The 26,005-nt window shown below is 32.7% G+C and overlaps 2 protein-coding genes across 6 annotated transcripts; both read right to left on the bottom strand.

Annotated features, from left to right (window-relative positions):
* Positions 1-1,893: 1,893 nt before the first annotated feature.
* On the bottom strand, positions 1,894-18,678 carry Gk2 (Glycerol kinase 2). Of its 4 annotated transcripts, XM_013323174.1 has the most exons (14): positions 16,407-16,511; positions 10,470-10,552; positions 9,515-9,671; positions 8,899-9,000; positions 8,393-8,610; positions 8,023-8,132; positions 7,488-7,593; positions 6,954-7,146; positions 6,377-6,554; positions 5,943-6,023; positions 5,428-5,552; positions 4,951-5,088; positions 4,319-4,405; positions 1,894-2,732 (listed from the first exon to the last, which is right to left on the bottom strand). In XM_013323174.1, exons 1-14 carry the CDS (start codon positions 16,456-16,458, stop codon positions 2,635-2,637), a joined length of 1,728 nt encoding a protein of 575 aa, XP_013178628.1. In that variant the 5' UTR covers positions 16,459-16,511; the 3' UTR covers positions 1,894-2,634. The 4 variants fall into 4 exon arrangements, with proteins under 4 accessions (XP_013178628.1, XP_013178627.1, XP_013178625.1 ...); XM_013323173.1 differs by lacking the exons at positions 1,894-2,732; positions 16,407-16,511 and adding an exon at positions 18,554-18,678 and having other exon boundaries at positions 3,398-4,405; XM_013323171.1 differs by lacking the exon at positions 1,894-2,732 and having other exon boundaries at positions 3,398-4,405.
* Positions 18,679-19,521: 843 nt separating this feature from the next.
* Positions 19,522-25,731, bottom strand: Bx42 (Puff-specific protein Bx42). 2 transcript variants are annotated; one of them, XM_013323178.1, is made up of 13 exons: positions 25,664-25,731; positions 25,202-25,353; positions 24,782-24,939; positions 24,467-24,649; positions 24,018-24,097; positions 23,080-23,261; positions 22,461-22,694; positions 22,021-22,171; positions 21,751-21,884; positions 21,383-21,527; positions 20,783-20,882; positions 20,191-20,343; positions 19,522-19,782 (listed from the first exon to the last, which is right to left on the bottom strand). In XM_013323178.1, the coding sequence occupies exons 1-12, from the start codon at positions 25,678-25,680 to the stop codon at positions 20,194-20,196; spliced, it is 1,686 nt and encodes a 561-aa protein (XP_013178632.1). In that variant the 5' UTR covers positions 25,681-25,731; the 3' UTR covers positions 19,522-19,782; positions 20,191-20,193. The 2 variants fall into 2 exon arrangements, with proteins under 2 accessions (XP_013178632.1, XP_013178633.1); XM_013323179.1 differs by having other exon boundaries at positions 20,195-20,343.
* Between the last annotated feature and the right edge of the window lie 274 nt (positions 25,732-26,005).

The raw sequence follows: 26,005 nt of genomic DNA, 5'->3' as shown, positions 1-26,005 counted from the left end.
ACGTATCAATTTTAGTTGAAACTTATAATGATCTAAAATTTCAAGAAAACAGCCAAAGAACTTGTACTTTTTTTACTTAAAGTACGAATGTTTTATTTTTAACTGTAATTAATTTCACTTCTAAACGAAGAATTGAATATTTTTAATTTTTCCTATGTAGTTATCGCCCTGGCTACACCGGTACTAAATTATCGTTGAATTTTTTGGACATGTTGTATAAAGGATAACCTGCAGATCAGTTCGGTTCACTTGTGGGAAATAGATCAGTAAACCGATTTACACTTCAGTAAAATTTGTACCTGCATTATTATTTGTGTTTCGCGCTGAGCTGCCAGTCATCGGTTAGTATGAGATAATTTGTTACGATAGAAAATTCTATCAAATATTCCTAGTGCCGAAACGAACGTTGACAATTCCGTTATTTAAAAAAAATAGTTTTTCATTTTTGCTGATCATTAGTGATGGTATAAAAAAAACAAAGATGCCAACAAACAAATTTTATTTTATTCATGAACTTTTTTATTTGGATATAGAATTATAAACATTTAGATTTAATTATTTATTTTGCGGTAACAGATTTTTAACATTAAGTACATTTACTAGTCCATAATATATTAAAAAAGACACTACCGTATACTGAAAATATAAAAAATTTAACAAATTAATTTAATATCAAGGGGAATGATTTAAAATAATTATAAATACGATTTAACAATAAATTACAACATGGAACAACGCTTAGAAATGCAGCTGTTGAGTTAATATCATAATTTGAAATTATAAATTATAAAAAAACTTTTTAATAAAACTATATAACAAGATACAAACCGACAAGGATAACTGAACCGGTGGGTATAAGACTAACTAAATTGTGCCAGTTCACTAGCGCCCCTGTCAACGTCAAAAGGTCCTCTTTGTACTGTAGCTGTCATGTGATTTTTTTTTCTTTTACATCAATTCCTATGTCTAAGTAGGTTTTATATATATTCTGACGTAACCAAGCGCGATAGCAGCGCCTCTTATCGGTTCAGATATCCTTGTTTGACTATGTTTAATTTGAGATATTTCTATATTTATACATTGTAATGTGATGATTATTATAATAATATAGGGTTGCCATTTGTAATATACCGAAATTATTTTTTTTATTTATGAATGTATCATAACATTGTACCAAATAGACATGTTCATGATTAAATTATATAGATATATATGCAACAATTGTACATCTTATATGTTGTTGTAATTTTAAATATATTAGAATAAAAATAAAACTTAACTTCATAATAATTTCTATAAAGTCCCCTTCGTTGTTTAAAAAAATGCATTAAGGAATTATTTTGTATAATTGAGCTAAAAGTTAAAAAAAATCCGATTCTACTTAATCTATTATGTATTAAGACAAGTATGTAACAAATGTGACAGTTTACTTAGTTACTATATAAAATTGTGAATTATACTTAAAATAATAGTAAAGCTTAATTTTTATTTTTTTTCAATCAATGTCATATTTCTGATTATTTTAAAACAGCTAAGAACTTTTTATAGTATAATGGTCAAAAATATAACAAAACTAAACTGCCATACACCAATAACTAGTAGACTAGAAAACAAAAAAAAATATTTAAAAAAAAATAAAATTCGCATCCTGAAATTACAAAATTACGTCAAATAAATATTCAATCTTAAAACTATTCACAAAGTATAAATGCAATACTACTGGTGCAAAAAGAATTTAACTCGCATATTTCCTCTTCCTATACGTCCCTTCCCTTCCCCACTTCCACAAGTATGGGAAAGGGAAGTTAAACTTGCCTCTGGCATTAGTTACATTGGATGTTTACCGTTAGCCTAATCGGCTTAAAAATCCATAAAATAATAGGAATTATATTAATAGATTTTTTTATTCTATGATCTCAATCGGCGCAATGGTATAAATCACATTGGGCCGATTGAATCGGCTGAACGAGAATCATCCTTTGAATTTGAACTATCTATATTATATTCATTTATTACATTAATAGATTAAAAAGAAACGTTTAGAAAGGGAACATATTTAGTTCTACACCACCCTAACTATGTTTCTTCTACAGTGACACATATTGACATCCCTTTCATTCACTTCGAAAGAACAGAGACATGTCAATGTATCATTACAGGCTAAATCTACATTTACAGTGGGTTTCTGATACCAAAATCTCCGTATAAAACATAATATTATCTCTGTTTTGTCAAAGATAATGACAGGGATGATGATATGTTTTATACAGAGATTTTGGTGTCAGAAACCAAGAGTTAGACGTGAGACCAACACAATTATCTGACCCGGTGGGCATTAAACTAAATTATGATACCTCACTAGCGCCCTTCTGTCAATGTAATTAAATGTCAAGATCCTTTTCGTATTGTTTGTCATGTTTTTTAAGTCATTTTCTATAGCTAAGTAGGTTTTATATATTTTCTGACAGAACCGCGACAGCAGCGCCTCTCACCGGGACAGATTTTTTGACTAAAAACTGCTTAAAATGAGATCTAAACATAGGAACAAACTATAAAGTATTAAAATGAAACCATTGTCCATATCCCGTGGAAAAATCACCCTTAACACAAAGTTCTAAGTATCATTTTAGCTTATCAACTATTATTGAGTATATTTGATAACACAAGCATAGCAAAACTGCCCATTATGTACAAAGTTGCTGGAATCGAAGCCAGTAGTTTGTATCTCTCTTCTGTAAAAGAAAAAAAAAATATTTATAATTCGATTAAACATTTTTTAGGTTATTTTTTAATATAGTCATAAAACAAAACTTACTGGTATGAAAAATTAACTGATTTCGAAAAAAAAAACAGCTTTTAATATAAACACTATATTACATCGTATTAACGATATATTTAGTAAAAAAAACGTCTTTTTTTGTGTCCTCTTATTTCCTCGCTTATGAATTTAAAAAATAATCTTCTTGATAATTACTTTACGTTTTCTGTACACTATTAACATAATTTAAATTACATTATTTCTAAAAAAAAAATAAAAAATCAATTGCAGTGCAGAAACGGTAACTATTCTATTATAAATTAAAGACATTTTGTGCTCAAAATAATATTTTTATTTAGATATTTAATAATTATATCTTAACATATAAAAAAATAAGAACTATTGTTTTGAAACAAAAAAAAAACTTGCCGTTATAAACCTACACAAAAACATATTTTAATCTCTATAGATTAATACACTATTATATAAATGTTTCGGCAGAAAGTGGCAGCCCATGAAAAACAATCAATATGACATTAAAGCTAATGTTGCCAGGGGAAAAAAATAATTACATTTTTTTAAAGATTTAAATAAATAATAATAAATTTAAGTACACGTAAAATACAAATTCCAATTAAATAAAATAATCCGTAATACATATAAAAATGAAGGAAACAATTAAATTTCTATTTTTTTTTTGTCTTTATGGGTCTCGGATGGAATGCCTATATGTAATCATATTATATTTAACGATATATATTTCTCATCAATGTTATATTCGATTTGATGGAAAAAAATAGTCTTTTTGTCAAAACATACTTAAAAGCAAAATAACTCTCTTGACGACAATTCTCCAAATATTAATATAAATTTCATGAAAGATTTAATCTCAAATGTAGGTTTAACAGCTGTCAAAATTAGCCTCTCAACTGTCAAAAAGCCTGACAACTATCGTTCTTTATTAAGTCTGTAGTTTAAGATGAATAAAGTCAAGCATTTACCAATAATTTTCGAAGTACATGCCGACATAATCAAGTTATTTTTGTTACATAAGCGTCGTATGCGATAGCTTATTACATATGTGCGTGAATACTTCAGGGATTTTACAAGCCGGTCTATTCAAATCTACTCCATTAGCAAAACTACTCGGAAAAGCGTTCGGATCTACGACAATCGGATTATCATCACTGTCAAATATAATCTCTGGATCATTCTCTATGATCTCCTCTATTGTCTCCCAATTTGTCAGCTTTTTCTTTGGCTGGCAACACTGACACATGCCATAGTCGCATTCCTTTTTACTCATAAAATATTCCGCGTCATCTAAAATTGTCACTTCCTCGTTTTGTACAGGTACAAAAACGGAAAATTTACGTGCGGAAAATTTTATTAACTCTTGAACAGAGTTATCGACGCCTTCATCTTTGATCGGATTGCCCAGTCTATCGTAGTCTATGCTCAGACCATCGACGAGAGAGGCTTTGCGGCTCTGTGGCGGGGAGGAGGGGACGTCGGAGCTGTGATTAAGTGTTACCATACTAGATTTTCGTTTAGCCTGACCTGTCATCGCGATGGATTTTTTGGTAGTCGCCCAGCCCAGAGAGCGCTGCACCGCCATCTTCCATTTTGTATATCTCGCGTCACGATCTGAAAAAAAAACAATAAATCCTATAATTACAGTAATTATTACTTTCTGTTTAATTTAAAAAAACAAAATAGACTGACTGAGAATGTCTAGTACTCTGATGAAGTATAAGCGCCATCTAGTGGCTGCATTTAGTAACAGAGATTTAAATTTTTCTTAAATTTAAACTAAAAAATCTGTAATGTTGTAACACTTTCATATATTATTTTAGAATATGGTCCAAAATATTTAAAAAGACAATAAAAAAAGTTACATAGAGCAAGATTTGAATTTGCAGGTCCTGGGTTCGAATCCCGCCATGTACCAATGTGTTTTTCGATTTCCGATTTACATATAATATGTACATTTATCCGACGTTCATACGGTAAAGGAAAACATCGTGATGCAACCTGCACATATATGAGAAGAAATTCAAAGATCTGTGTGAAGTCAACCAACCCGCACTTGGCCAGCAAAGTTGACTATGGCCTAGTTACCCTTAACTTAGGGTAGGCTTCGAACCCCTGAATGGAGACGTATAGTGAGGTGATGATGTCTAGTCACTGACCGTCATCCGTGGTGGTGGGCAGGAAGGTGTCATTGGGTGTGGCATGATGTCGCCACTGGTCCACTGCCCACACTCCGGTCGCGTGTCCGGCGCACACCGCCGCGCCCAGCGCTGACATGTCCCACGTGTGGGCACGCACTGAACATCATACATTTATGTTTATACAGCTGTCTCATACAGATTCATTCATATTTCATTAGAGAGAGAGAGACAGAGAGAGTGAGAGAAAGAGAGAGGGACAAGGATGGAAATTTTAACTTATTTCGTTAGTCTATAATCTAGAAATTAATCTAAATATCTAATACAAAAACGTCGATATCTGGTAAATATACGAAAACCCATTTCATTTAATTAATAGTATAATTAATTTAATTTCTAGAATTCATATAATCTACCAAATTCTACCAAAATCTACCATTTTTTACCCTAATCTACCAAATATAAATTGCTACCGAGTGTATGATATGCAATACTAACAGACAGGTATGCCGATGAGGTCTGCCTGCAGCTGCATGAGGAGATGGTTGGCAGCCATCTTGCCGTCCACGTGCAGCTTGCCCAGCGGCATGCCGCAGTCCTTGTTCATTGCTTCCAGGATATCCCTAGAAAATAAAACATTCAAGCTAATTTATCGTCGGTTTCTGAGATTAAAATCTATTTGCGATATTATTATCTCTGTTTCATCACAGATGAAATAGATGATGATTTTGGTTTCAGAAATCAACGATTAAGTTATGACTGTTTTTATACATTTTATTTCATACTCAAAGATACGACATAAGCACATAAAAAAAAGTGTCTTGACAAACAGACGGACAAACAATAAAGTGATCTTATAAGGGTTCTGTTTTTTTATTACATATTTTTTCAATTGTGGTTATAAGGTTTTTTGGTACCGTATGTCCAATATAAAATAATTTTTTATGTTTATTTTTTTGATCCTATATATATATACATTTTTTTACAATTAAAAAAAAATATGATAATGTTACCTAGTCTGGAAGCAGACAGCTTCCAAAGCCGCTCTGATGATGTGGTTCTTTGTGGTAAAAGCTGTCAACCCACAGATTATCCTGCAAAGTAAATAGAAAATATTAAAATCCTCAAAGATAACATATTTCATAATATACCGTGAATTTTAAAAATATTTATTATTAAAATCATAAATTCCAAAGTTCAAATGGAATGGATGGATGGATGAATGTATGGAATTTATTAGAAAGTATCTACAAAACGAGCAAACAGACTGGTGAAATTTGGTATAGATATAGAACATAATATAGAAGAAATTTTTTTTGCGCGGACAAAATCGCGGGCTGAAGCTATATATTCATACAGGTTATTAAGATATAAATTTTATTAAGAAAAATTCTGATCTAATGGGGTTGTTAGACATGAAGAGTATAAAGCAGAGTAAAGTATTGACCCCCGGGCATCCTTTCTCCAGTAGGGCGCGTAGAGTCCGCTGAAGGCGGGCACGAAGTACACGTCCCCGGTGGAGAAGACCTGTCCCGCCACCAGCTCCGTGTCGCGCGCCACGTCCCGCACCAGCCCCAGGTTGTCTCGCAGGAACTTCATCGCGCCCCCCGCCACCGCTATTGATCCTGAATCACATTTACACCATTACACCCTCTCTATACAAACAAGTCTAATGTACACTCAGGGAGAATGGTGGTGTTTCACTTTTAAAGGTCACAGTCGTGTGAACGTGTTGTACAACGCAGAGGGACTTTGTGCATAAAATAGTCAGTTACAATACAAATTATTACTATTATCCAGTGATTTGCGCAACTCTCTGCTACCTGGGGCAAAATCTGTATCGTTGCAAGAAACAATTTATTCATTCTGTAACTCAAACACCGCGGATTTCCTCGACTGTACATGTTTTTTACCATATTACTCCATAACCACTTAATAGATTTTAATAAAATTTGGTACATAGATAGCTCACATTCTGGACAACACATACGACAATTATTTTTTTTTAAATGAGGATACCATACCTTCCAAAGCATAGACCGGTGGTGCATTAGGACCGAGCTTGTATGCGAGGGTGGTGATGAGGCCGTGCGTGGAGTGTACGCGGCGTGTGCCGGTGTTGTACAGCAGGAAGCAGCCGCTGCGGTACGTGTTCTTGGCCTGGCCAGCCTGCAGGCAGTTCTGACCCACCAGCGCCGCTTGCTGGTTGCCCAGGATCTATACAATACAATTATTATCATTATTAATATTTTTCTTCATAAAAATTGATAATTTCATCGCACAAATAAAATTAATAATTTTGACAATTTTCTCTCACTCAAACGATGTTAGGTACATCTTACTAATATTATAAATACGAATGGATGTATGGATGGATGTTTATTAGAAGGTATCACCAAAACGACTAAACAGATCTCGCTGTAATTTAGCATAGATGTAGAACATAGTCTGGAAGTACACATAAACTACTTATTAAGTTTATTTTTTATTTTACGCGGACGGTTACACGGGTTATAGCTAGTTATATAATAAATAAAATAATATATAGAATATCTTACTCCTGATATTCCAATGCCATCCAAAATAGAGCCATCTTTGACAACACCATACAACTCTGAACTGCTCCGTATCTGTGGTAGAGATTCTCTGTGTATACCGAATAACCTGCAATTTATATAAATAAACATTTATTTTATTTATTACTATAAACAAACGATATATTCATATATATATGTTCCAAATTAAAAAAAATACAGTTTGAAAAATTTAGTATTTTTTTTTATTTTATCATCGCTAAATATTTGAAACCAATTTTTACTGACTTTATCTAAAAAAATATATTTAATATTTGTTTGTTCGCATTTTAATAACCTTTAAACTATTGAATCAAATTGAAAAATTCTGTCACTATTGGTAAGCTACACTACCGGGTGACATAGGCTAGATTTTTTACTAAATTTTTAATTTCTCGCAAATGAAGTCACGGACAACTGTTTATATGTTACATAACGTTATAATGTCAAAAAAAAATATATTTTTATAAAATGATTTTATTTCTTAATTATTTTAAAACATAAGTCATTTGAAACTTACCTACAGAGCATAGGGTCCCAATTCAATGTGTCGAGGTCCATTAATAAAGTTCTAGACGCGTTTGTCACATCCGTTATATGTAACCCACCTTGGGGACCTCCAGTTAAGTTCTGAAACATAATAAAAAAACATAAAATAAAAAAAAGAAAGTCTAAAAGACCTTACTAATATTATAAATGGAATTTTTTGGGTGTATGTATGGATGGATGGATGTTTCTTAGAAGATATCTCCAGAACTGCTGCACGAATCTCGGTGAAATTTGGTATAGATGTAGAACATAGTCTACAAGAACACATAGGGCTACTAATTCTTTTTTTTAATTCCGCTAGGACGGAATACGCTATAAGCTAGATTCCCACACAAACTCACCCAAACAATCCAAGAATCGACAGTTCCGAATAACAATCGTTTATCCCGACTTGCCCGTCTCACTGATTTTATATTATCTTTCAACCATCGCATCTTGAGAGCACTAAAATAAGGGCTAATAGGTAATCCGCTGATATTTTTTAGATAGTTCTTATTTCTATCTGGTAACTTAGCTAGTATAGCATCAACTGTACTGTCTGTCCGTATATCATTCCACGCTGAAAGAAACATCAATATTAAAGTCTTGAGTTCTATTATTTTAATATATTTTTTAAATTCTAATACTAATATAAAAAAGAAGCAATTTGTTCATTTGCAATAAAGCTCCGAAAATACTGAACCTATTTGAAAAATTCTTTCACTGTTGTGAAAAAATCTAGCCTATGTCACCCGGTAGCTACAGTACCGGGTGACATAGGCTAGATTTTTTTTTCAATTCCGCGGGGATGAAAAAAAAAAAAAAATTAAGTGTTTAATTTTTTTCTTTTGGTCTTTTTTAATATTACCTATAGCAGGATGTAGAGGCTCTCCAGTATATTTGTCCCACGCTATCGTTGTCTCTCTCTGATTAGTTATACCTAATGTTACTATATCTTCTTTAGAGTATCCTAGAAAGAGAACAAACATACAATCAATATTATTTTTAATATTATAAGTAGGGAAGATTTTATTATCTGCATTGAACAGACTGTAGAATTGAACCGATTTGGAAAATTCTTTTACAATTTACCAATTGCTATACTAACGGGTGACATAGGCTAGATTTATAACTAGATTTTTTTCATTCTAAATAATGTCAGCGATCGATTTTACTAGGCATATTATAAAATGCTGGCTAATTGTTAATTTAATCATTGATATTTCAACCTGTTATTTTGATAGTTAAATTATAAACTAAAATTTTGTTTCTAAAAACATCTGAAATCAACCCAAACTGAGCCTGGTGGCCTGTGGTTGACTATGGCCTAGTCACCCCTTTCATAGGGTACGCTCCAAGACCCTCAGTGGGTATATAGTGAGCTGATGATGATGCAGTATGGTATGTTTAACACGACAAAAGTCAATCTGTTAGTCCGATTAGAAGTTGTCAAAATTCCTATTTTACTGGTGACATGAACTTACCTAACTCAGTCAATTGTCCTATAGCGTTATCAGCGCATGTTTTGATGTGGTTTAATATCTCCATAGGATCCTGTTCGTACCATCCTTCTTGTGGTTGTACTTCTGTTTTGTCTATCTGATAAGCGGTCAACTCTTCCGAACGTTCCGCCTCGAATATCTTAAAAAGTTTAAGCACTATCAGTAAAATCAAGAAAATAGAACGATATGGACTGCAAAAAGCTGGGGACCCTATCACGAAAATACGTGAGAAGGTATTCGTAACTTCTTCGACAAAATTTGTTTAAATCCAATAGGGGCGCTGTACAAATTGCATTTGTAGCAAAAGATTAGTTAAGAAGCTATATACAGCATCAAACTATAGTAAATAAAAAATAAAATAGGCATTTTGACGATGACTTTACGAACACTGTCTCGCTAATTTTCATGCTATTGTTTAAAAAAAAAAGTTTATATGTATTAATGTATCACACTGGCCACTAAATATCAGGAAGAAGAAAACATTGACGCTGTGAAAGATAAGAAAAAATCACAGGTGATCGTGCGATATATTACGCAAAAAACGTACAACACGACATAAATTACTTTAACAAACAAAAACAAGGACATTGTATAGAAAAAGTTAACTTAGCAGTATGTTATCATGAGTCTGCCTTTTTATATCTACTATGTATATACCTATATTTTATTATAAGACGGCAAACGAGCAAGCGGACTTGAATTTGCTAAAACAGTGAAATATCCTCTAACCATAAACATCCGCAAATACAGTTATGGCCTAATTTAAAAGGTAGAAGAGAGCCTTTCAAAAAGAGGATTCCTATACGTCCTCTTCTCTGTCAAAAACATCTCCCCTTCCCATCCTTTATAAGAAATAGGTGGTAAGAAGACAGACTTATTCGCACTTATCGAGTGTCTTCCGTTTTTATTCTACGACTTAGTTGAAAGAAAAACATACCACAAATCTGACTGTCTTGGTGCCATCATCGATGACACCCACCAATGACTTCTTCAACCCGTCCTTAACAGGCATATCGACTTCTGGAAATAAATATAAACAACTTTTAAAATAAACATATAAAAGATTTTATAGTCAATTTAAAACTTTCAAAGAGTTATTCTGCAATTCTTTTTAAATTTCGATGTTTCGTGTTGGCCGATTCTCAGACCAACTCAATATGGTCACAAAATTTCATGAGAATCGGTCAAGCCGTTTCGGAGGATGGGTACGAAAATTGTGACACGAGAATTTTATATATAAGATTCAGTAGCTCTGAGAATCGGCTACTCTCTATTTTTATATACCGTGCGGTCGGAGTCGCGGACGACAGCTAGTTTACGTATAAATTTTCCACTACTCATGTGTACTTTGGACCCACTTATGTTTAATATAATTATAGAGAGATAATGAATACTAAAGTTCAAATTAATATAAATATTTGCAATAAATAAAATAATCGCTTTGTTTATTTTAAATTAATAACATAAATTTAATTAGAAACAAAGTAAGTGGAATATTTCTAGTTGAAACCCTTTCTTCTTATCACATGAAAGGAAACAATTAAAACAAGATACCAATTATAATATGGTTAAGCAAAATATTTGTGAATTTATTATTTTATGAAATAAAAATGTTTACCATTGGATAGACTATGGATACAATCGGCCCGATGACTCGGCGGGCCGATTGGAACACCGAGAAACACCCATAAATTTACTATCATACAATACTACCAAAATTTAAATTAAGTTTATGAGTAGGTAAATCTTTAAAATGTAAATATATTTCACAAATAAAGACTCTTTATTAATTTCATTTAATGACTCAGCCATTTAATTAAATTCCCTTTGTTTAATTTATCCCTTCCAAGAGTTTCAACAGCCATGACATTTGTATAATACAAAAGAAGCCCAATGATCATCCTTTTTTTGTGTGTGTGAATAGAAAGAAAAGTCGAGGGAATATTTATTTAATCATTCAACAGCAAATAAGTAAAAATAATGTCAGCAGATAGGAAAAAAATTAAGGCTAAACAAAACACAAAAAAGTGTTATAAGTATTGTAATGTTTTTGAACGGATTAAATGTCTTATATTATTATTATTAAAAATTAACAATATAACTTACGCCCGTAACCCAGAGGGGTAGGCAGAATACACAGAACTTATTCGCATTCATACATTTACACATACACTCTCAAAAGAACATAACGCCTAAAGCAAACATCTGTATAGGGCCTCACAGGGACTAGGTTTTTTTTTATCATAAGGTGGCAAACGAGCGAGCGGCCACCTAAAATCGCTGAAATAGCGAGTGGCCGTTGCCCATAGACGTACGCAATTGCATATGCATTGCCTACCTTTTATCGACGAAGAAGAGGATGCACAGAAAGAAAATATTTTCCCTTTCCATGCATCCTCTAATCCGGAAAGTCCAATCCCACTTCTCATCCTTTCCTTATAAGAAAAAGGGTGGGAAGGGAAAGAGGACTAAATTAGGCCTTCGAGACACACAATTATCAGAAAAACGCGGAGTTGCTTCCACTTGACACCTGTCTTCTGTGCGGTCATGGTATATCACCGGGCGAGCCGCAACAATTCGTGCGAAGATGTTAAAGCGGGCTCTACCACTGTTAATAGGTCGAGTCACAAGAATATTACTCTAAGAAATCAATGACAATATCAGAAACACTATAAACCAAAAATACCCTTGATGTTATATCATCCTAAAATCGACATGATTCATAGTGGAAAGATTATGAAATTAAAGTACTCAGTAAAACTTTGAACTCATGATATGAGTAATTATAACTTTTGTTGTACAAATAAATTTTAATTTAGACATCTTTATCAGTATGTGTATATTATAAAACCAAGTTCACTGGCCAATCTGTCTCGATATGTTTTACACAACTCATACAGTAGGGTGATTTATCGCGTGTATGTATGTGAGTTTGTATGTTTGTGTGTACTTAAATAAATACAATTGTAACCGCTTGTTGCCGACTGATCTGTTTTTGAAGGATGACTGTCACTCATACAAACATTTTGATTTATAAAAAAAATCTTAATATTATAACTGCGAATGATTAATTGGATGGATATTTGTTACTTGATATCTCCAGAACGGCTATAAAATGAATTTCGTATACGTGTAGAACACTATCGGAACAACACTTAGCCCTGCTATGATACTGAAAATATGTACAGTTCCCTTGGGATACGTTTGTTTTGTTTTTATATATTAACTCGATATATCTGTAGAGTTCACATATCTTAATTAAATTTGGCACAGATATAGAACATAGTCTCGAATAACATATAGTAGATATACTATTCATTCCGTGCCGACGAAGTCACGGGCAAATGCTAGTATTACCTAATGTCTAAGAACGTACTTGGATAAGACCGCAATAATGGAATTTATATTATTAAAGATAGTCTAAACATTATTTTATCTTACAGATTATATTTTAAGACAGATAATAAACGAAGAATTGTACATACCTACTCTGTCTACATCAGATAATTTTGTTCAAGAATACAAGAGACACAGGGTGTTTCACGGTGGGCCGATCGGCCCGATGGGAATTTTTTCCCCATCCGGCTGATTGTTTCTTTGGATTCAATTGGTCTAAAGCACATGAGGTACTCCACATTGTATGAGTGAAGATCCACCGTTAAAAATAATGCATAAAGCAAAACTAACTTGGTAAAATTTCAAGCCAAATTGCCACTTAAAGTTCTTCACCTTGATCAAAAGTAGGTCATGACAAAAAAGGGTCAATAAGTGGGTTTCGACTGTCGAGACATATACGCATAAGTAATAATGTCCAAGTATTCCGCCTTTGATAATGTTAACATCTTTATAGTTTTTATAATCGCGCCTACGACAATAATGATTTTATTGTTTATATTATTTAAAGAAAAACGAGTTTAGTTATGACAAGCTTTCGCCGGCAACTTCATCGGCGTTGAAAAAAATTTTTTTTTTTAAAATAAGTTTTAATACGACGAAAACAGAAACATCATGTATAATTTAGGTATTTCTTACATTACGAAGGAAATAGTCATCTGATCTTATATAACACGGCTCATGTTATTACTTATTATTCTTTTCAAATATCTTGGCGGCTCAAGGTCATGTATGCGCTGCGCAGTGCTCTCCCCCCGCATCCCGCTACACCCAAAATTATGTGTGCAGTGACTCGCAATATGCACAGAGCCGCTAAGTTATTTGAAAAGTGAAGGATTTGTTGAAAGGTGATATATTTAATATGGTAGTGAAGACTGAGGTGATGGAAGATAGATCTATCTATAAGTCGAGAACAAACACAGGTATACGCATTTATTCCTTTAGAAAATATCACTTTACGACCATATTAAATGCCATTTTCCTCTGTCATAAAAGACAAGAGCAAATGCAATTATTTATGCAATTATATTCCACGATGCTATAATTAAATAGAGTCGAACAGTTTTATTTTAAAATGTTCTATGCTTTTATTTTTTAAATGCATGGGAATATGCAGTTTTAAAACTTGTTACTCTCTCAGTGGAAAAAAAAGATATTTTAAGAAGGACTAGATCATGTCGTTTATTTATAAGATAACGCCTCACTTCGCAAACAAGGCAGCGTAAATCTTCGAAACACGAAGAGTTTAATCGCTAAGTAATACAATATCATAAAGATGTACATTTTGTAATTTTATATACGCAAAAATAATAAACACCTCCTGATCAAAGAGCGTCTGTGGCTCAGTGTTCAAGCATTTGACTTGCAATCTGCAGGTCCTGTGTTCGAATCCCGACATGTACCAATATGTTTTTCGATTTCCGATTTACATATGTACATTTACCCGACGTTCTTACGGTGAAAGAAAACATCGTGATGCAACCTGCACATATCTGAGAAGAAATTCAAAGATATGTGTGAAGTCAACCAATCCGCACTTGGCCAGCGTGGTTGACTATGGCCTAATCACCCTTAACTTAGGGTAGGCTCCGAGCCCCTCGGTGGGAACGTATAGCGAGCTGATGATGATGATCAAAGTTTTTCGGACTATAACCACGCTGCTCTCGCCGTCTTATTAAAAAAATCAGTACTCTACGTATTCTTCCAGACTATGTTTTATATGCATGCCAAATTTCAGTGAGCTATACAGCCGTTCCGGAGATACATTGTTACAAACATTCGCATTTATAATATTAGTAACATTCTTCGCTATATGGGGTTAAAACCGTCTATTATCGCCGTCTTATCACAGCGAAGTGTCTGAGCTGAGATAATAGATTTAACTTAAATCCAACAGATTTACAGACAGCCGGTAATTTTCCAATATTAATGTTCTATATATCTACATATATTAACCGCCATTTCTTGGTAGAAGAATAAAAGTTACCGATCGCACTCAGCACAATATTTTGGGCACAAAATTTGGGACATAACTGGTAATATTAAAAAAGTCAAAATTAATGTCAATTTGCATGTGTATTATATGATTAACTTATAAACTTTATTTCTTAATAAGTTTTTCCGATTTTCTTTTATTAAATGCATTATTTGTGCTTTTACGAATAAAAAAACCTGTACGGGGAAATACCGCGAAATGATACAATGACAGGATAAATCGTAATTTTATTTAGTTACCTAGTTATATGAATTTAAACTTATTATCATAGTAATATTAGGCAAACAAAACAATGTAAGAGAGAAGTGTTCATTAAAAAAAATGTTTAATTCAAAGGAATGTCTAATTTACTTACAAAAACAAATGACAAGAAATAGAATTAAATCCTACTTAAAATTTACATTGAAAACAAAAGCCAAAATTTATCACAGATAATTTATTTCATTGTGTGAATGTCACAGAGTTTAATCTGATAATAATAACGCAGATTAAAAAATAAATAACCCATCAATACACTGCAACACACTAATAATATTAGCAACAGCAAAAATTAAAAAAAAGTCCTTACCGGCCTTCATTTTATGAGAAATATCACAGGCAACAATATTAAAACACTTGAATTTCAGTCACAAATAAAACTTTTAGACAGACGGTCGCAGTGGCAAAACGCGAGCTACTGTTGCGAGTGAAAGAAGTGTACTGCGGAGGCGCGGCAAGTCACACCCGGTGCGGCCTTCTTATCAAATCGCGCCAAACTGTGACGTAGCAAACACGTATTGCACTAGGGTGACATTAAATTTAACCTCAATCAAGATAAAGGAATTTGTGCCCCTTGCAACACAATAAATGGAAAATTAAAAGTAATTCAACAAGTCAACAGTTAATAGCCTCGTCTTAATTAGGCTAGTTTGGAATTTAAAGTTTACGCGGCATGTAATGTTTTATTAAATAAGAGACATTTTTACCTATATTTAAAATAAACATTACATTACAAACATACTCATCGAAATGTTAACAAGTTCATGTATTACATTGATTGAGATTCAAGACTGTCCTAAACAAATTTTGTTTATGGTTACCACAGCGTTACGTCAAATTTACGATATGCAATGCCGTTTCTACATAATCTTTATTAGCAATTTGTATCCGTTTGTCGGTCTAATAACACGCAATGACTGTTTATCGTTAATACAAAATTTGGACATGATATCTCTTTATAACATTTATGGTAGCAAGCCTACACGAAGATAAATCAAACATACCAAGATAATCTAGAAACTTTTACAACTTTTATCATTTTCGATAATTAAATGTTCCATTGATAAAACATTAAAAAACAAATATTTTTTTTACGATTGACCTTAGATATCAAAATATAAATGACGTACAAAACAAATGTCATTGTCCTTTGCGATATTTTTTTAATACGACATAAAAAGGCGGGAAAGCAAAAGTCAAAATGAAAAGATTAGCAAACATAAATACCGTCTATGCATAGTTGGCGTTTTAAAACGCGTTTTAAATCCTTATCGTCCATTGAAACAAATCTTCATTCAGCAATCGCAATTACGACACTAATCTATTTCAAATAGAAAGACTTATTTTAGCGCTAGGTTTTGTCACCTAGATAATACCAGCTGGCCAATAGGAAGATTCACATACGCCGAAGTCTTTAAAAATAGACGTACGTTACGCGTTTCAAATATGTCGTGTACATTGAATTTGCTGATGACTATTTTTGTTTGATTTGTAATTAGCATTGTCATCTCACCGGGAGCGTCTGGAATTATTCTAATGTCTGGCTCTAGTCTGGTTTTTGTTTGTGCTATATTTTATACATTCGCAGGAGAATTAAAATACGACACTAATATATCACCAACACAGAGAAGGTAATATTTTATAATATAAAGGTATTTTAGCAGTAGTAACCCGTGACCTTGAATTATCAATAAATGCTTAATTTAAGATGAAAAAAGAAATTCATCATATTCTTTTCAAACATATAAATTCAGTGTCTCATTTTATTAGTACTCAATGTTCTACAAACATAACATTTGATTTCATACATATATTTAGAACAATGTATGCGAAAAACGGAACATGCAAAAAACCATAAGGTCGTGAGTACGACGTATCACCAATAACATAAAATTATCGTAAAAGAGACGTAATATAGTAAAATATTTCATTTGCTATTGTTTTTAATATGACAGTAACTTCAAGCAGTCTTAAAATATTGTTTTTCGACTTTATTGTTTTAAAATATTGACTTTAAAACGACTTTAAAATATTGTTTTTCGACTTTTTTTACCAAGAAACATCATCATACTATAAATTTTGTTTTTATTATAATATTTTTTATAACAGTATTATACTAGCTGACGCCCACTACTCCCTCCGAGTGAAATTTAAAAAAAACTTAATAAGTAGCCTTCTTCCAGACTGTTTGCCAAATTTTATTAAGATCCATTGAGTCGTTCCGGAGATATCTTCAAACCAAACATCTATCCATCCATTTAAACTTTCACATTTATAATATTAGTAAGATAGAATATATGATAATAAAAAAATATTTGTGATAAATAAAAAAAACCTTTGTATTGTACTTTGTACTAAATGACCTCAAATGATAACTTAGGATTAGTTTCACAATGTTACTAATAGTATTTATTTTGTTATCAACTATATTGTTTTTTTTTATAGTGTCAATTAATGAACAAAATAGATTGATTAAATTAGTATGATTCAGTTTATGTTTAACCAAACATTTCTAAACATCCCTGGCCAGAGAGAGATATATAATTTCTCATGTGCGGCACCGGGGTGAATTTTCAATAAATATTTGGATGTTTTAAGGATGCTGCAATTATTATAACTTAGACTTGTCATGTTATGACATATTCCTACAAATATTGCATTCATATTGAACATAACAATTTTGTCAACCCATTTGGGTATGTTACTCAAAATCTATTTTGTTTTGAAATTATATGCCAAAATTCATGACCAAAACATATCCTCCTACTGTCATTTTGAATGAGTATAAAAGAGTGATATGTATGCATAGAATTTGCTAATATTTTTAGTAGAGCAAATTAAACATTACTTATTTCACAGAGAATATTCTATTTTCAAAGCCTACTTTGGCAAGATATGGATTCTTAGAATAGTATTTTTAATTAATGTGTGTATAGCCAACCTTTTGCAACCAAAAAATTTTGGTACCCATTATATATTTAATTACGTAGACTGACTACAATCTATGATGATCAATAAACAATAAAAATATTTGAAAATAAAAAAAAATACCTGTTTTTTTTCTTTATGTCATGTTATTATTCTATAAAATTATTGAATTGACATGAAGATTTTTTTTTGCGTTAAATAACTTTAAGGTAAAATTATAATCAAAATATTAATGTAAAATTTTGATACAGCATTTAATAAGAATGTGAAAAATTATAAAATTCTCTGTCATGATATGCTTTGTTCGTACAGTGGTCAAAGTGTAAGGTCAGAGTTAAGTATAATAAAGTTTTTCATTTATAAAATGAGTTTTTTTTATTAAATATTCAACATGCAGACGAAGAAATCAATCCGTAAGATTGTTGCAACATTGAACATGAACTTACCCGTTTTATATCTGTTCGTAATGAAAAATATTTGTACACTTTATTAGCACATCGTATTGATTATTTGTTTTACGTAATTTTATATTTTCATGTAAAATATTTGCGACAAAACCGACAACAGTATAAAAAAAGATTGTCATTCAAATGTCAAATGCGCTGAACAGTGTTGTCAGTCCTTTTTATAGAAAATCAATAAAATTGAATTTTAGTAGAATTTGGTAAATTGGAAATCATTAAATCGGTGCATTTAGTTTTCATATAAATGTAGTAATAATATATTATAGGAATTGATAAAATATTCATTGAGTGATTTATGATGCATTTTTCTTATTTAAAAGAATGTCATAAGAAAATCAGTTCATTAGGAAATTTTTGTCAATTTTATTATAAAAAGCAGTCACCCGATAAGCAAAAGCATTGGCAGATATTTTATTTATCGCTTACGGGTTAATTTAAATTTGTCAACATAAGAAATAGGTCAATAACAAAACACTATAATATTATCAATATTTATTACAAAAGTAATTACCACTATATACTATTTTACATTCACATATTTTTTAATCTTAATCGTCGGCTGTCTATAATGTTCTTGCCTGATGTGTAAAAATCTTCATAAAACATTTTAATAAAGCAAAATAATTGAATATTACTCTAGACATTTGCATACCAGAAAATAGTAGAAAATTGATATTTTTCTCCCGTAAATGTAGTATTGTACTTAACTTTTATATTACTTATCGATATACCGAAAGCCTTTAAGAGTACGGATCCATTGGGGACATACCGAATTAAACGGATTTGCTTTGTCTTTATGAGGGTGGCGCGGTTAATGGACGCTAAATAAAATCATACAAAGCTAACTAAAATCCTTCGCTAACCGTTGAATGGACTCGTACCTTATGGGCAATAAGTTGATAATATTGCTTTACCAAGGCAGTCATTTTACTCTAAACTGTCTTCTTTGTAATATCTGATTAAAATTACAACTTACATATTTACAAAGTTTATTAATGAACACCATTACACAACTTACGATCATATAATAAAACTAAACTCCTTCCCGTGGGTTTCCACTGTCGAAATACCTGTATAAAAACTAACAAAATGTTTTTGAATAGATGTACCGGCAGTGAAAACCCATGGTTATATTGTTCACTCATATTACAAAGTGTGACATTACTATTTAGTACAAATGTCTTAATCATTAAGGTGGCCCTTAAGTAGATCTGTAACAAAACATATTTTTTCTTATTATATGTTACCAACTGATTGTGAAAAAGTTTTTCATTAAGCTAGGCACATTATTAACTGTATGAAACATGCTGTTTAATTATTAGCAGTTTGCAAAACAACGAATTCGAATCTTTAAATTATGAACTATAAAGACCACTAGAGAAATTCAGTTTTTACTGAACAATCGAATGGTCCAGTTAAAAATGTGTCTAGGCAAAATCTTAACTGTCATTTGAAGTTAGTTTTGACTACTGGTTTAATTAATGTTTGTTTTATAAATAAATAAAGAGTTTAGGAACACTGACTCCTATATATGGACTGGCTATAAGCCATGGTATTTTGTGCCTATTTGATTCGCACCAAAATCGCACAAAATACATTAGTATTAAGTGTATAACTACCTACTAGTCTCTCCTCTTCTTGTGTGTGTCGTGTCTATCGTGATGGTCGTGGTGGTCTCGTTTGCGACCGGACTTGTCTGCTCGCTTCGCCTCACTCAAGAACCGATCCAGACCGAACGGATCAAAGTCAGCATCAGACTGGCTACGACCCTGCTGAAAATTTTATTTACTATTAGATTTCACTTGTAGCATGCACTATCAAATGTATTTTAAATATTTTCTATGTAAATATGTGAAAAGTAATTTAAACTCCTTTTGATTCCCCGCTGACAAAGTATGTAAGATTTAATATAGAAAGATATATGTTACATTCGAAAGTACTGGACACCCTGTATATGTCATATTCAGTGTACAATGGGTAGTATATTATTAAAATTTAGTAGCACACAAACAACCTGTATCAGTAACATTCACCATAGATTCTTGACACCAAAATCTATGTTAAACATACCATTATCTCTGTCTCTCATCTTTGACGAAACAGAGATAACAATATGTTTTGAACAGAGTTTTTGTCTGTGAAACCAATGGTCAGTGTATTTCTGTGGTATTTCAATATACAAACACCCGGTATCAAGTTGAGTATACTAACAGGTTCCTCTCTGGCGGAGGGATTGTCCTTCTCAAACTGCACAGGTCCTGCGCGTGTGTTATTACTGCTCGTTCCTGCAAATTCCTTATCTGCTACGAATCTGCAATAAGACATCTATGTCAATGGGAATAAGAATCAAGTTTCCATGGGAATTTATGTATCAGTCTGATTTAAATGCAAAGGGATAGCTAGAACTTGTTACACTTTTCGTGCGGGTTCAATTTAAATTTGACTTCAAACAGAATCTTTATTTCGTAATAGAAGTTTTCAGAAATTTTAACGGCTGTAACCATCGCCTTTGACCTGCCAAGATATTTAAAAATAACTTTACAGCATGTTATCCAATGCTCTTATGGTGAAGGAAAACATTATGCTGCAGATATATGTCAAGAAATTCAAAGATATCTATAAAGCCAACCTGCACTGTTTCAGCATGGTTGACTATGGCCTAGTCACCACTAACATAAGGTAGGCCCGGAGCCCCTCAGTGAGGACGTATATGAATACAGTATGTTATACTAGACATTATTTTATTATCTATGACTTTTAATAGTTGATACATAAATCCATATACATTATTAAAAAGTAAGATATACCAACCTCCTAGTATTAACAATAGCATCAATATCCCCTCCGTAATTATCTTTATCGGCATTTCTAGTGGGTCTGTAGATATGTGCACCCACTGTGTCTTGGTTGCGCCACGGCTTGTCATAAACTGTGTATGCTTCGTCGTCACCATAGCCTGGAAAGGAAAAATTTAAAAATTATGGTAAAAAAACATATTATTCATCCTTCCAAACATTACAATGCAATTACATACGAGAGTGTCCAATTGTTCAAAATATTTTGCTCACTTTTAGGTTTCTCTTTAACTAGAGTTTCTCGCTTATAGAAATTGTCTGTACCTGACAATGACTCTCGCTGATAAAGATTGTCTGGTAATTAAAAAATATATTTTCACTCACCACTGTCCATTCCCTTGCTATTGTTGAACAACCTCTGGTCAAACATCCCTTCACCACCCTGGTTTGTTTTAGCCGGCATACCCAGAGCAATCTGCTCGGATATATCCCTTTCTCTGTCCTTCACTAGTTTAGATCTGAAATAAACAAATATATATATGTATCTTAGAATCTTTACAATTTAATGTACATAATCGATATACATGATGTTCTTTTTTTGTGTTATTTGGAAATTTCCATCCCCAGTCTACTTTGAATGAAACTTAGGTAAACCTTTTATCTGGCGCGGCTCTAGCTAGATTTCTCTCTCTCTGGCGATCTTTGTGCCGCTCTGCGCGCAGACGGTCACGCTCTGCCTTGTCCGCATCCGACAGTCCCTCCTCCGGCTCAATACTCTCCGTCTCCTCCTCTGCCGGTCTAATACCTGAGGGCATAAGTTAATAATTTATTAACGGCAATTCTAATTACATTTTAGAACCAAACTAGTATAATATAAGGACACACTCTATAACTAATGCAAAAATTATTTAACATTTGCTATTCATTGTTATTCCGATCCCTAGAAAGCTTAAAATTAAATCAATAGGAAAAATTAGCCAAAATTCAAACATTCAACACATCTGATAAAGGTCTATGACTAGAAAAAAAAGATGGCAAAATAAGAAATCCAGAATAGGTATTGGAGAAAGTTAGGTATTCAAAAAAGTTTATACCTGCTCTATGATCTCTGGCTCTCTGAGCTAACATTCTCAAATGTTCTTCTTTCTTCTCTTTCTCCCTCTGCGCCAATCTCCTCTCCAGCTGAGCTCTGGCCTCTACCGCCTCCCTGGCTTTACGATCAGCTATGTATAAAGCTTCGGCAAGCTTTGAGAAGTTCTCATTAATATGTACTTGTTGTAATCCTCTGCCGTCCGCAGCCAAGCGCTTATCCAATGGTATTGTGTAACCTGGAAAAGATAATAATTATATTGGTACATTATCAATAATGTTTACTAATATGTAATATCAATGCGCAAAATTAAATGGATGGATGGATGTTTGATGTAAGATATCTCCGAAACAGATCTTGATGATATTTGGCATAGATGTAGAACATAGTCTGAAAGTACACATAAGCTACTAATTAAGTTTATTATAATTTCGCGCGAACTACAGTCGAGAGTTACTATATTACAAAACGAAAGATTTGTTACTTTGCATTCCAAAACTACCGAACTGTTAGCAAGCTATAGTATACTAAGTTATAACATGTTTTTTTAAATTTTGTGCAAAGTGGCGTGCAACTGCTAATATGATAAATAAATGTTTTTAAGTACATATAACAAATATTACCTTTAGCGTTCTTCCAATGGGACACACAAGGTGGTACTTTCCAGTCCCTCTGCTGTTTGACGGAGACTCTCCGAGGAGGGGAGTGTAACACGGGTGCTGGAGGCGAAGGTGCCGCGCGCGGGATCTTCTTGTTGATCTGGAAGCGTGGAGGCTCCATGGGGTCCGCTTGCGCTTCTACCATCCTGTAGATACATTCTTATTACAAATGTCTAAAAATGTTGATTGTTTTAGACAGCAGTTGAAATTTTTGTATTGAAATATACAATGACCCCATAACATATATGCCATTAAATTGCATATTATACTAGCTGTTGGCCATGACTCCGTCCTAGCAGAATTAAAAAAAAATTAATTAGCAGCCTATATGTTCTTCAAGACCGTGTTCTACATCTATGCCAAATTTCAGCAAAATCCATTCAGCCATTCTGAAAATATCTACAAACAAACATCCATCTATCCATTCGCATTTATAATATCAGTAAGATTAGATTAAATTAGGGAATAATATTTTTAAGTATTAAAGTCATAATCAAACAATAACTTTTCCATTCTTTTGATTCTCTCAGGAAAAACAGAGATAGGAATAATGTTTATTAGTAGTTATGCCAATCATCATCATCAGCTCACTATACGTCCCCACCGAGGGGCTCGGAGCCTAATCTAAGTTAAGGGTGACTAGGCTATAGTCAACCACACTGGCCAAGTGCGGGTAAGTTGACTTCACACATATCTTTGAATTACTTCTCAGATATGTGCAGGTTGCATCACGATGTTTTCCTTCACCATAAGAATGTCAAATAAATGTACCTATGTAAATCGGATATTAAAAAACACATTGGTACATGGCGGGATTCGAACCCAGGACCTGCAGATTGCAAGTCCAGTGCTTGACCACTGAGCCGACGCAAGTTATTTCTTAAAATTGCTGTATAACTAACCTGATGACTCTCTGCTTTGCACCAGAGTTAAATGTGCCTCCTTGTTGTGCCGGTGTATATCTTATGTACTGAGCTGGAGCCTGAAATATACACATACTATCAACACAACATAGATATTGTTCTTTTATATATAAATGACAACTTTATTAATGTATTAAAGGATATTTTGCTGTAGACAAGGAATTTTTTTTAATGAATATAGTTAATTTTGTTGAACCTAGTTAAGCCAGTGGCTTCTCATTTATCTATATCTCACTTATTCAGGCTTGACTGTAGTTAGATTTCCATAAAGAAAATAGTCATTATTTTTAACTTTAAAAGATCCTTTTAACTTGCTGGTAGATATTTTAATTTATTAATAGAATTTTTCTAATTATTTGTAAAATTTGAGATTATTACGATAGGAATCAAAAAGCAATTTTTTAATCTATATATAAAACTCAACTTACAGCCTTAGGAGCTGCTTTAACAGGCAAGGCGGCAGATATTTTAGCATTAGTCAACTTCTCAAGTGCCAGCTTTGTCTTTTCTGTGATATCCTGAATATCATCTTCCGTTGGCTTCTGGAGACTTGGATCATCTTCTGCCAACACTTCGGATGGTAATAAATCAGTCAACTTAGAATATATTATCTGTAAAAAAAATGTAAGTCAATTTCAATAAATTTGCAAATAATTATTAAATTTCAAAACAAAGCTATTAATTAAAAATTAAAATATATTTACAATAATTATATTTATAAATAGATAAATTAATCTACTAACCTTATCAGCACTATGGCCTTGTCTTGCGATTGCCGAGTATTTAACTCGTCCAGCCTCATCCAGTTGCACCGCCAGTGCATTGGATGTGCTCTCCTTGCCACGTGCTCCCATACCCAGTGGGTACTGAGCAACATGGATCTCCGGGAATGCACCTCCATCTAGAACAAACAGTTTCTACTTATACATCTGCTACACCAAACTTACCCTATTTAACTCCACAGCATCAATGAATATCACTCACTTTCTCTGTAGCTTGTTTTCTCATTGCTGAGAGTGAATATCACAAGTCAATGACAAATCTTAAACTAGAATAAATGGTTTACTCCTTATTGTACCGAGTCGTCGTAAGCGGGAAAAAGGTGACAGGTCTAGTAAAGTCAATTTTTTTATAGGTTGCATTTACAAACTTCACTTTTTTACCTCCATAATCTTCCTCCGCCCGTGGTACCCATCCTTTCCTCTGCCCATATGGTGGCACACTTGTCTGAGATACGACTAAGGCGCTGCCGACACGCTGGCCCTGTCGTTCGTCATCTCTGTCCCATACTTGCTGAACTGGTGCTGGTAATAGGCTGAAAAGTGTCACAATTATCCAATTATTTCTAAATTATATTTGTTAATTATTATAAATCACTAAAACACGGAACGATGTGATGTGAAGAAACACGAAATTATTAGAAGTAAACATATTTGAAACTTTTCAAACACAAAGTTAACCATTAGAGTTTGGTAAAATTTCGTACAATAATTGTTCATTCGGATATTTCACATCTAGATATGAATTATAAGAAACTTCTTTCGTATAAGTAACGGACTCGTATAAGTAACGGACTGTAATATAGTAAGTTATTTCTTTATAAATAAAATATAACACACGCATACCTCGACAAGGACGCCATTTTAATGAATGACCAAAGACATAGATAAATAGATAACAAAAAATGACAGTTATAAAGTTGCCAAAGAGTATATAAAATAAATATTTTATATACTCTTTGGCAGTTGCGAAAAAGAGTTGATTTTAATGCTATTATGGTCTTACAGTCTTACATCCCAACTCAAACTCAGTACTCAGTATCCTAATTACTTATCTTTAAAAATATTGCAGTAGATATGTCTAGCGGGTTGTTTTAGTCCATCCATTAGTTTATCCTATGCAATTCTATTGGAGCATTTACAATTATAAATTTGTTTTAATAAATTATAAACTTCCTCTTCCTGCTC

The sequence above is a fragment of the Papilio xuthus genome, unplaced genomic scaffold (genome assembly GCF_000836235.2).
Source record: "Papilio xuthus unplaced genomic scaffold, Pxut_1.1 DF825783.1, whole genome shotgun sequence".
Lineage (NCBI taxonomy): Eukaryota > Metazoa > Arthropoda > Insecta > Lepidoptera > Papilionidae > Papilio > Papilio xuthus.
This window is presented reverse-complemented; position numbering and strand designations above follow the sequence as displayed.

Excerpts from the sequence above, each read along its gene's own strand:
- Gk2 (XM_013323171.1), bottom strand. The coding sequence starts at position 16,458 with ATGGACGATAAGGATTTAAAACGCGTTTTAAAACGCCAACTATGCATA. Across the intron at positions 9,001-9,514 it reads AGGACAATTGACTGAGTTAG|GATACTCTAAAGAAGATATA; the intron begins GTAAGTTCATGT and ends TTCTCTTTCTAG. Across the intron at positions 7,147-7,487 it reads ATGGCATTGGAATATCAGGA|ATCCTGGGCAACCAGCAAGC; the intron begins GTAAGATATTCT and ends TGTATTGTATAG.
- Bx42 (XM_013323178.1), bottom strand. Across the intron at positions 24,650-24,781 it reads AAGGCCATAGTGCTGATAAG|ATAATATATTCTAAGTTGAC; the intron begins GTTAGTAGATTA and ends TTTTTTTTACAG. Across the intron at positions 24,098-24,466 it reads TTAAAGCAGCTCCTAAGGCT|GCTCCAGCTCAGTACATAAG; the intron begins GTAAGTTGAGTT and ends TGTATATTTCAG.